This window comes from Pan troglodytes, chromosome 7 (assembly GCF_028858775.2).
Source record: "Pan troglodytes isolate AG18354 chromosome 7, NHGRI_mPanTro3-v2.0_pri, whole genome shotgun sequence".
Lineage (NCBI taxonomy): Eukaryota > Metazoa > Chordata > Mammalia > Primates > Hominidae > Pan > Pan troglodytes.
In genome coordinates, this window is record NC_072405.2 from 38,851,375 (window position 1) to 38,863,877 (window position 12,503).

At 37.0% G+C, this 12,503-nt stretch overlaps 1 protein-coding gene across 14 annotated transcripts in view; it reads left to right on the plus strand.

The window, feature by feature from the left end:
- RBPMS (RNA binding protein, mRNA processing factor) overlaps positions 1–12,503 on the plus strand; it is a 190,348-nt gene that overhangs the window by 91,496 nt on the left and 86,349 nt on the right. For all 14 annotated transcript variants that reach the window (XM_063816993.1, XM_001167950.7, XM_063816987.1 and 11 more), the window contains exons 3-4: positions 1,894–1,932; positions 3,406–3,468. In XM_063816993.1, the coding sequence (XP_063673063.1) occupies positions 1,894–1,932; positions 3,406–3,468 (102 nt within the window). The remainder of the gene's footprint in view (positions 1–1,893; positions 1,933–3,405; positions 3,469–12,503) is intronic.

The window sequence follows — 12,503 nt, forward strand, 5'->3', positions numbered from 1 at the left end:
GGAAGTGGGAAAGGAAGAGAAGGTGGTATGGAGAGAGTGCCACCTTTTATAGAATTTCCTGAGTTTCTTCTGCCGGGTTGTACTTTTATAAAAAGGACCATTTTTCTATCCTTTTTATAGAATGCAAACTTTTAAAGCAAATTGATCTTCTTAGTGTATAAAATACTGTTATGTTTTGGGGTGTATAGAGAGAAAGACATTCACCAGCAAGCTCTTTATATGAATTATTAAAGTATTGTCACAATCCTTTCAAGTGGGTGAGTCTCATTTTTTCAAATGAGGAAAATGAAACTTGGAGCAGTTGAATAAATTGTGCTCAAGTTTACACACATAAAAAATGGCGGAGCCAAGATTCAAACCCAAGCAGTCTGACTCTGCCCTCTCTATTCTGAACTATTATGTTATACTGCTTTTCTGTTTGTGACTTGAGAACACAGTATATCCCTACCAGTGGTGTTTTACTTGAGTGAAATATCCAATTGTCCTTTGCCTTCAAGACCTTCATGGTGTTTAAACCTCTAGTTTTTTCAGAAGAGAGCACCTTGAAGAAAGGAAGAGGCAGAGCTGTGAATCATGACCTCTCTGGCCATAAGAGCTCAAGGCCTTTGAGGTGAAATGTTTATAGTAGCTAATTGGTAACATAGTTCTCTGCTGGGAAGATGTAAGGATGAATCAATCTCAACATCCTGCCCAGAAACCCCGACCAGAAAGTCAGCACCCTAGTACATTCCTGACAACCCTCTTTTAATTAAAGTCCCTGGAGGCTGACCCTAGTCTGCAAATCTGTCTCTGCACTGATGTGTGTAGTGGTCAATCATGTCAAGTGGTGTGTTTTTCCCCTGTGTCGTCCGTTAATGCAAGCCACCAGCTATTGATTATTTTCAGAAATAAACACATTTTGTTATCCTTATCTTGAGGAGCCGGGAGGGGTGAAGAGAGGGAGTGAAAGAGGGAGGGAGTGTTTCTGTCTTCCTTGAGCATGAGCTGGAATAAAAACCCGAAGGGATTATTTTTGCATGTCCCCATCAAAAGAACAACATGAAAACTGATTCCTTCAGTAAGTAAGCAAAGTAACTCAACAAAATTCAACATCATTGCCTGCTTAACCATTTCTGGCAGTTTTGAAAATGTGGTCAGGGAGTTTTACCAACTATATTTTTTTGAGACGGAGTCTGGCTGTGTCTCCCAGGTTGGAGTGCAGTGGCGCCATCGGCTCACTGCAAGCTCCGCCTCCCGGGTTCATACCATTCTCCTGCCTCAGCCACCCGAGTAGCTGGGACTACAGGCACCCACCACCATGCTCGGCTAATTTTTTTGTATTTTTAGTAGAGATGGGGTTTCACCACGTGTTGATGGTCTCGATCTCCAGACCTCATGATCCGCCCGCCTTGGCCTCCCAAAGTGCTGGGATTACAGGCGTGAGTCACCGTACCCAGCCCCAACTATGTTCTTAATGTTTTATTGTTGTTATTTTATAGCAGCTACATGACCAAATCAATACATGGCTCTGACCTTCCTGTTGTATTAAATTTACCCTCTTTCCTTGCCTATTTCTGTAAAACTCCTATTCTTATCTAGACCAAGAAAACAAAAAGATTGCTATTAACAGAGACACTCATTTTTCTACCATTGTGTAATTTCATGAAAAAAAAAAATAGAAGGAAGAGAAACACAGATAAATCCATAGATTGATTTTTTTTAAAGTCCCCAAGAATGCAAACAGGTGTGTGTGTGTGTGCACGTGCACATGCTTGTGTGTAATTTGCTTTCCCAGATAACTTAGGAGACATTTGTAGGAGGAGTTAGGTAATCAATAAAGAACTTATTTTTACATGAACAAGATGGTATTACTACAGTTACTTTTGGCTAAACTTGGTTTTTCTTTATTTTCAGGGCTATGAGGGTTCTCTTATAAAGCTCACATCTAAACAGGTAAGAATTTCAAAGTGGCATATAAAGATCACTTTTTTACTTTCCTCAGGAATGTTGCTGGGGCTTGACATTCTTTTTTTATTCCCATTAGAATTTGAGGGGTTTTTTGTCTTTAAAATTAAAAGTGAGATGTATTAGGAATTAGCACAGGAAAATGCTTCATAATTCTATAATCTTCAGCTGGAATTTCAGGGACTGTCCCAGAGGAAGATAAACACAGTGATATATTGAGATTGATTTTGTATGTTCAATGAAAATAGTGGTTTATTATTTAAATTCACTTTTATTCCCAAGTCTTTCCCATTTCTTTTAATGAGGTTAAACAAACTTTTACAATCAATGTGAATATCAGATAGTGAAGGATCATGCTGTCTGTCAAACCCCTAAATTAAGGCAGAGTCCCGAGTCCAGAATGGAACAGAGAACGTACAAAATGGAAGTGGTAGTCAGTGATTCTAATAGTTCCTACAAGCTTAGAGATTGTAGCTATATACTTTTTTTTTAAGCTAAACACTTGGCATACACACCTCTCGAATCACTATTCATCTCTCTGGTTCATGAGAAGAATGATCTTGGAGGCACCCTTCTGTACTGAAAGATAGGAAGTCCAAAGGAATTATGGCCTTTCTGTATTTACTCAGAACAGCCTAATTAAGAATATGATTTTTTTTTTTTTTGAGACGGAGTCTCACTATGTTGCCAGGCTGGAGTGCAGTGGCGCGATCTCGGCTCACTGCAACCTCCGCCTCCCAGGTTCAAGTGATTCTCCTGCCTCAGCCTCCCAAATAGCTGGGACTACAGGCGCACGCCACCACGCCCAGCTAGTTTTTGTATTTGTAGTAGAGACAGGGTTTCACCATGTTGGCCAGGATGGTCTTGATCTCTTGACCTCGTGATCCGCCCACCTTGGCCTCCCAAAGTACTGGGATTACAGGCGTGAGCCACCCTGCCCAGCCAGCACAGGATTTTTTAAGGCATCCCTTAGGATTTGAGATAGGAATGTTCACTTTGTAATTTTGGTCATGCAGTGAGAGTCCAGGGGTTTTATCATTGTGTCATTGTATTCTTGCACTTACAGTGTACCAAAAGGTGATTCGGTTCTCTTTCCATTTTAAAAGATGAAGAAACTGAGGTACAGTGAATTTGATTTAGGAAAGTAGAGCCTCTCCAACCCAAGTTTTCCTCTATTCCCTTGTTCACTGCTGTTCACCTTTCAACCACTTCTAGATTTTTTTATGATTCTCTAAATCCCCAGCTGTGCTCTTGAAGAACTACCCTCACCATCCCTTTGATTCATATTAGAAATTTGGCTAAGCCACTGAGTCATGATTCTTCGGGACTTCGCTTTCTTATTTCTGCCCATTGCCTGTGGTCATTTCTTTATCTTAGCTCTTCAGTTTGATGTCACCCTTGACCTAGAAAAGTAGACATCATCTGATTTTTTTTCTTCATATTTCTCTTTTTTTTTCTCAGCCTGTAGGTTTTGTCAGTTTTGACAGTCGCTCAGAAGCAGAAGCTGCAAAGAATGCTTTGAATGTAAGTACTAATGATGTAATTGTAGGGGGTTTCCATATGAGGTGGTGGGAAGTAATGGAATCTCTTTGGACGGGAAATCAAGTGGAAAGAATATGATTGCACAGTCTAAGAGGGAGGGATTCATCAATTTAATTAGCACTCTAAAGAGCTTTTTCCAAGAATTGTGATCAGATATGCAGATTATTAAATAGCACTCTGCTTTTTGATTGCTCTGAATGAAATGCTCAAAATATCTGACATCTGATGATGTGGGTCTTATTTTAATCTAGCCCCATCCCATCCAATGGTGGTGCGTAGTGCTGCTTTGTTTTTTCCAGAGGAGATATTTGAGGCATTAGCTTGCTCATCATTATACTCTAAATGACTATGCTCAGAATAGATTGAAATCCTGGCTTTTTTTATTTCATGAGGCTTTCCTTTTAGATATGCAGCATTAAAAAAAAAAAAAAACTGGTTATAGCCTTTATTCTGGTTGATTAAAAATTTACATATAAGGCTTTCCCAAAAGACGTGTGTTGTAATAGAATAAATTACAGTCATTTGTAATTGAGTAGATATATCTGTATTTGGTTTGTAGTTATGTTGTTTGCCATGTGTTTTGAGACTTTTACCAGTATTGTTTTGGTGAATATTTTTCCTCCTTAGTATGTTGAAAAACTAAACAATTTAAGGGAACTAAGTTAGAGAAGGTGGAAGGAAGCAGAATGTGGTTTCAGATGCTGAGGATGAATCCTCAGGTGAGGAGTCTCAGCGAAGGCTGGCTCCATCATGCTCTAGGCAGTTGGCCTAAGTGGCTGTGAACAAGTGCTGACTGAAGCACTCAGAGTGTTTAGGGTGCTTCCTACAAGGCAAGCGGCCACTTGACTGGTTGTAATACAGGTACCATTTTGGAGGCGTCTGGGAACTTGCGTCTGGCCTTTGTGTTGCTGTGGTACCTGCAGGTACCCCTGGCAGCTGCTCCTTTGAGTAGACCATGCAGAGTGCTGTTGGAGAGACCTGATATAGGTGATGACTTAGAGGTCCAAGGAAAAGTCTTTATACTTCATATAATGGTGTCATTGATACACAACCTTAAAAGGTTTTTAGACTTTGGAACAAAAATGTGTACACTCTGAGAAGAAACACCTTAATTGTTGTTGGTTTTTCATATAAAGCATATAGGAACATCTTAGGATTCCAGGAATTCCAGAGTCCAGACTTTTTCTGGATTTGGATAAATGACCTTCTTGTCAGAATAACTGCCTACTCACTCTGTTCCTCTCCTGTATAACAAAGTATAAACCAATTATTTATTGAGCACCAGTGGTATACACCGAAGCACGGTGTGTAATTGAATGTTTTGATATAAAAGTTGTTTTATGATTTTTGCATTGAATACGTAAAAACCAGAATTTTCTCAGTATAATGACACTTTAAAGTAGAACCACAATTTCAATTTAGCAGTGTTTTATTTTAACCAGGTGGGAACCTTCTAAATGCAGAAATATTCTGGGTCCTTTAAAGTTATGTTAGATGAAGTTTTCACCATGTTCTTTTCATTGTTCTTACAAAGGAAGTAACAAGCAGTTGAAGCTTCACAGACTTGGCTCTCATTGCTTTACTGTATTTCTCCTATGTGTATAAAGATGTCACTGACTCATTTTCTGAACAATAGGCTTTTATAGTGACCTGTCATCTGACAAGGCAACATTCCCTTAGGTGTGGTAGGTTGCATTTTTGTTTTTTAAAGATAACTGAAGGGTTTTGTTTGTTTGTTTGTTAAAGAATAAAGACATGGTGTTGCTGTATTTCCCAGGCTGGTTGGTCTCCAGCTCCTGGACTCAAATGATTCTCCCTCCTTGGCCTTCCAGAGTGTTGAGATTACAAGCGTGAGCCACCACACCCAGCCTGAAGTTTTTTGCTTGTTTGTTTTTGTTTTTTTTTTTTAATGTTTAAATGATAATAGTCAAAAAAACTGTGTTTCCTCACCATACTGAGTACAGCGAACATAATTTCAATTTTTCTTGGTGCCCAAAGGTTATCATTACAAATAGCAGGTAATGAACCTAGTGTAATATAATGATAGAGGTGTTTAACCCTGTTTGCCCCTGTGCCAGCTGGCCACAGATCACTGTTGTCTGGTCTTGAGGTCTGGTTTTAGGTTATTCTTCTTGCACTAGGCTCTCCATTCTTTTTTTTCCACTGGCAGTACGCCTTTCTTTAGCACTATCCTCTCCTTTAATCATTAATAGTTTGCTACTTATGTGTTAATAACTTGGGAAGGACCCCAAATAAAACAGGTCTAATTCTGTCCTGTTTTGTGGGCCTGAGGGAAAATTCATATTTACCTATGGAATAATGAGCCTGGGCTTTCTGCTGCCCAAAGCTGACTTACATAAGAGTGTAGGACATTTACTGAGCTCCTGGCTGATCTCTTTCTTGACGTTTTGAACTTTTCTATGTAAACTAGTAGAGGTATTAGAAATCTTTCCGATGTTGTAGCTAGGGAAACAGACGTGGAGAGGATGGGTGATTAAGTCAGCATGTGTAAGTTTAGAGCTCCAACTAGGAGGCAACTAAAAGTAAACTTCTTGCATCTAAGCCTTGTCCATTTTATACAACATCCTTTTGCTTGCTTTGTACATGGGATGTTGCTGCATTTTTCCTTGTGGCAGTTACAGACTATGTAATTCACAATGTCCAGGACAAATTGCCACCATAAAGTTTGGTATGTGACCATGGAGCAGACCCATTCAAGGTAATGTATTTAGTCATGAAGCTAATAGGTATATTCTTTGTGATCCAACATATTAGGCTCTTTTTAGGGTCATCTTTTCTAATTGATGAGTTAAAAACATATGATGCTTGTAGCCATTACAGAATTTTCTCCTCCCATGTCATCTGTCCAGGGTTCTCTTAACATTTTCTTACTTTCCTCTGGAGAGAGAATTCAATATTGTAATGTTTTGTTTTATTCCACTATTGAGAAACATATGCCTGAATCCAGTAAATTTCTCTGTGTATAATAGTTCAGTGTTATGAACGACTTCTCCATGTTTAATTTCTCTTTTTGTTGTTTCTGTCTTGATTGCTGTCTGGTTCAGTTGTTAGTATTAGTGATTAGTCTTTTCTCAAAATGACTAATTTTTAAAATCTATTTTCTCTATTTTTGGACTGGGCTTCAGCCATTTTGATAATTGTGTGGAAAAACATGCTCAGATTGCTCAGATTGAATTAAGTTGTAACAGTGAACTTTTATCAGGGAATTAAACCTTCTAAAGTTAAATACAGTACGTTTTGTTTCTATAGCAAAAAGTCCCACGTTAGGCAAAGAATAACCCAAACCCAGACTTCTTTTCAGGTTATCTTTGGTCTCATTAATCCACATCATTAAAAACCCCTCCTTTCTTTAACCTGACAGCAAAATATCTGACCTATTCTTTGTCTTTAACTCACTTTGTAATTTCTGTACCTGTTTTGAATTTCCAAGCTAAAGGAAGGGGGCACTGAAAATCTTAAGTATCAAATTATTTTTAGGACTTGTTTATAATTTTGGAAAGTAAATCAAATTCACTAATATAGGGAGTTGGCTAGATTTAGGAAAAATTCTGATTTGTGGAAATTTTTAAAAGGAACACAGGAAGCAGCGCATGTTGAAGGGTAAAGATCCCCAGCAGATGTGGGAGTAAACCATCTAGCTATTTCCAGCAACTGTGAGGGCCTCAAATTGTCATTATTGTCTAGTAGGAATCTTGTTTTTATAAATAAGAATGATTTGTAGTTAACCTTCAATTCAGGCTTGTGCATGATCTCTGCTAACCTAGAGATCTCTGTAATGACCTGTTATGGCATTGTTTTGTCTTACTGGTGTTTGGAAATTGGTCATTACTTTAAAAAGTTTTGGACTCTTTAGTATATGTGCCATTCATTTGCTATCCTTCCTTCCCTGATTTTGGATAGTTGTTATTAGGCTAGGTTTTATCTTAGACTGTATTATGTTACACGAGAACTAGAGAAGTCTGTGTACATCACTACAAATTGCCTTCCCAACCAAAATTGCTTAGGCTAGTGTAGTAATTTGCTTTACTCTCAAACTATACTCATTAATCTAAGTGATCTCTAATTATCAGTGAACCTCCAAGTTCAGTGTTGTTTTTCTTCCAGATAGCTCTTGAGATGTAATTTGCATATGATTCACCCATTTAAAATTTTCAATTCAATGGCTTTTGGTATATTACATTTTTTTTTAAATTACGGTAAAATACATTTAAAATTTTGCTATTTTAATGACTCTTAAATGTACTCTTTCTTGGCATTAATTACATTCACTATGTTGTGCAATCATTACCACTATTTCCAAACTTTTTCATCAACCCAAGCAGAAACTCTGTAGCCCTTAATGCAGTAAATACCTCCCCATTCTCCCTTTTCCCCAGCCTCTGATAATCTCTAATCTGCTTGCTTTCTCTGTGAATTTGCCTATTCTAAATAATGAAATATTTGTCTTTTTGCTTCTGGCTCTTCTTTCTTAGCATAACATTTTTGAGATTCATCCATGCTGTGGCATTTACCAGAATCAAATTCCTTTTTATAGCTAAATAAAATTGTATTATATGGCTATGTACATTTTGTTTATCCATTCATTTGTTGATGGACACTTAGATTGTTTCCATGTTTTGGCTATTGTGAATAAGGCTGCAGTGAACACTGATGTGTAAGTATCTGAATCTGTTAATTCCTTTGGGTATACCTAGGAGTAGAATTTCTGGGTCATGTGGTGATCATATGTTAGCTTTTTGTTTACTTTGGTTTGTAATTTTTTCCATAGTGGTTGCACCATTTTGCATTAAAAACTTGTTCCTGTTTTTAAAATTATAACCATTCTAGTAGATACGAAGCAATCGTGGATTCTCGCTAAATGCTGTTTGACTGATTTTAATAGTAGATTTGATTTCTGTAGGAATTTCACATGACTTAAAATGTTTCTTTTAGCAGGGACAAGTAACATTTCTGTGACAGTTCTAAGTAATGGAACTGCGTTTGTTTTACCTGTCAATAAGTAACAGAAGGGGGAAAAACTCAACCCTCATATTACTCTTTTAATAAGACAGAACTTGAAGGAAAGGTATTTTCTCAAGGTCTAAATAGATTTTAGAATAAAGAGTTGAAAAGCAGTTTTGTTTAAAAGAGGTAAAATGGCTGCCACTCAGACTTCCATTGCAAAGAAACCTTAACAATAAATGGAAAAACTGTATGTAAACTAAAAATATATAAGATATTAAATTATTTCTTGACTATTGAAAAATTTTGATTCAATAGTATTTGCAGTTAAGAGAGAATTTTAGAAAGCTTTAATTTGTAAGAAAATATGCTGAGAAAAGACTTAATAGTGTCAGATGTTGAAAAAACAGCTGATATGATCAGGAAAACTTAGCCCTATTTTCATTTCCATAAATTCCTGGCATTCAAATAAACACTACAGTTATTTATAAATATCACAGTGATTACAGCCTTGTACATAATTTGTTATACTAAATAGTTTGAGCTTTCCAACTACCAAGGTTCTTTACAATTAGATATAATTAATTCATTAGTTCTATACCAAGTTTCTCATTTGTGAGATGGAGGTATTATTTACTTCGAAATGGTAAAGGGAAAACAAGCAAAAGCATTTGCAAATGCTCTGTAAGTAAACCTATATCATGAATGTATTTTCTTGGCCAGAAGTACTGGTACAGACCATTAAGTGTGGAGGGATACCAGGGCAGTCAAGACTTGCACTGGGTACATAGAAACATTTGGCTTGGTTAGACAGTCTCTGTTTCCTGTACCACAGGTTTTCCTGACAGCCTGTGCAAGTTAGGACTTTTGATCTTAATATTTGTACAGCTTGTGAGTTAGGTGAATTATTTCCACCAAACAAAACATTTTACGAATATAAGCATCCAGATGGCCTATCTCAACTCCCATGGCCCCCACCAGACACTATATCAATATGTTTCTTATCAGTTTTGAAATTTTCTCCTTAAGTTTCATTTAGCATATTGCTGAAAGTGGGTTAAAGAGGCCCAATTAGTGAGATCCCAGCTGGGACTTTTAGATGGGAAATATGCAGGATTGCCAGATGAGATCATGGGCCTGATCTAGTGTTTATCTGTTAAATCTGTTTATAACTGCTTAACTCTTGACTTGCAGACTTTTAAGGCAGCCATTTGACGTCACAGGGTTGGGAACTAGGCTTGTGCCAGTATAAAGCCGCTGTGATGTGGGGCCATTGGGCCCTTCTGTTTTTCTCAACTATGTGCATGCACTTTGGAGCTTGACAAACAGCCGTGTCCAGTGAACTCCCCCCAAAGAAAATTGAAGTTGACTCACCATTGAAAGGCATACCACCAAAAGTGACTCCTAACCCATGTACAATTCAGAAAGAAAGCACTAGTTAACAAGTGCCCAATGTGTGATTATTTAGTTCTAGAATCTGTCCAGATTTTCTTTGTTCTGGCTCTGTTCTCTTCATGGTGGCCCTGCAGTTTTTAGATGTTATAAAACCTCCCTACGATTATAATAGCATGTAAGTTAAAAGTTGTTCTGAAAAAACAAATGAAGATGCATTTATAAGTAGTCTTCAGTCTTTGCCTGAAGAAGAGTAAGTTGGTTATTTGAATTTATGAAGCATTTACGTAGGAAACTAGAAAATAAAACACTAATAAAAGCGCCTTGCCAGGCGCAGTGGCTCACGACTGTAAGCCCAGCACTTTGGGAGGCCGAGGTGGGCAGATCACCTGAGGTCAGGAGTTCAAGACCAGCCTGGTCCAACATGGTGAAACCCTGTCTCTACTGAAAATACAAAATTTAGCCAGGCATGGTGGTAGCCTGTAATTCCCTTAGGAGACTGAGCCACGAGAATCACTTGAACCTGGGAGGCGGAGGTTGCAGTGAGCCAAGATCGCACCACTGCATTCCAGCCTGGATGACAGAGCGAGACTCCATCTCAAATAAATAAATAAATAAATAAATAACATTAAAAAAAAAAACAGGGTTCAGCCCAGGTCTGTATCCAGTGCTCCTACTTTTTACCAGGCTGGCCAACATGGCGAAACCCCGTCTCTACTAAAAGTACAAAAAAAAAAAAATTAGCTGGGCATGGTGGCGGGTGCCTGTAATTCCAGCTACTTGGGAGGCTGAGGCAGGAGAATCGCTTGAACCCGGGAGATGGAGCTTGCAGTGAGCTGCGATCACGCCATTGCACTCCAGCCTGGGCGATGGAGTGAGACTCTCTCTCAAAAAAAAAAATAAAAAAATAAAAGAATCTCAAGGAAGTTTAAAGAAAGAAAAGTAGTCGGAAATTTTAGTAGCATCCTTTCCCTGGAGAATTAGGGAGGAAGAACCACACGTTCTCACACATGAACCAGTGTATATTCCAATGACAAGTATATGTGGAAATCTCAACTTCACCCAGCTCTTCTCTAGGTAAAACATTTCCATCAGATAATTACATGACTGTGTGAAATAGCTCTCAGAATTTTCCTTATGGCCTTTTTTGAGGATCTATTTGTTTAAACTTACATAATTTTAAAACTCATGCCATTTAAAAAATGATACCTCATTTGACCTTGCCCTTTCTCCATGGTTTTTCAGACATTTCAGAAAGTGCTGTGAATCTAATTTGCCTCTGTTGTAAATGTAAATAGAAAATATAGTTAGTGTTTGTGGAACATGAAGTGCCGAGTGAGTTTTTTGCTAGATCTTATTTTGGCTGCTAAGATGCCAAGCCAGTTTTAGAACCAAGAAGTCTTAATGTCTTGACTGTCTTGACTACCCACATTACTGACGGTTCTGCAGGGCAGCACATTTTGGCAGCTTAAATCACTGTCTTCTTTGTTCTCTTTTACTTTTAGTGAATGATCACATCATCACAGTGACTAGGGTCTTCAGAGTTCCCTTTCACACACTGGCTTAATGCTTCTGATAGTCCATAAGGATTTGAACTTTTGCTCCACAAAGCTAGAACCCTTGGTCTTACTCTGTAACTGGAATGCATTAAAACATTTTAAAACCTTAGGGAGTCGGGTAGGACTTAACCATCTCAAAGACTGAATAAGGTGTTTTGATAGAGACTAGTTAATTATTGTACTCTTTCAAGTATATACAATATGAGGTATTTTCTTTATAATTAAATGCAGGCTTTTTTTGCTTCTTTTTATAGACATTTAATAATTACATGGATGTGTTAAAAAATTTTAATGAGAAAATTACAAATAGTCAAAATTTTTTATATGTAAAATAAGTGAGGGAGAAGAAAGAGTAAATGTTTATAGAATGTGAAAAATTATATATGTAATACATAATAAATATGAGACTAGGAGGAATAAATGAAACCAAATTTTAGTGAACATTATTAGACTAATCTAGAATCTAAAAGATAATAAAATCTGTTAAAGCTAACATTTATAGAAAAATACACCGTGAAGTATATTTTTAAGACTAAAACTTCTTTTCTAAAAATCTAGTGTAAAGTTTCAGTAGATAACATTTTGAAAAACTAAGTGATGCTTTGAGTAACCTGGTCATTGCATAAAAGGATATATAAGATTTTTTTTTTCTTGGCCATTGTGCGGCAAGTTAATTTTTAGGATTATTGTTTTTAAATTAAAAGTTCAAAATAATTTCCCCAGAAAAGCAGTTGGGTAGAAAATTCCTTTTCTGCTATAAACCTATGACCAACAGTTCTCTTGTATTTTGAATTTTTAAATCTGGTTTCTCCTTTATTTGCCTTACACAAGACATCAGTCATATGTAAATGAATGAATAAATACACAGAGTACTTAAAGAGTTAAATTTGTAAACACAGGACATGAAAATAAGTTTAGATGGAAAAGGAATTCACATCAAGTTACTTTATAACAAAGGAACAAAAACAGGTAAAGTATAAAAGCATTATTTGTATGTGTACTTTCAAAAATAAGAATAAAAATACAATCCACACAAAGTAATTTCTGTATAATGTCTCACAGAATTTAGGTATTCACTTAGAAGTCAGATGTAATGATGTCCAA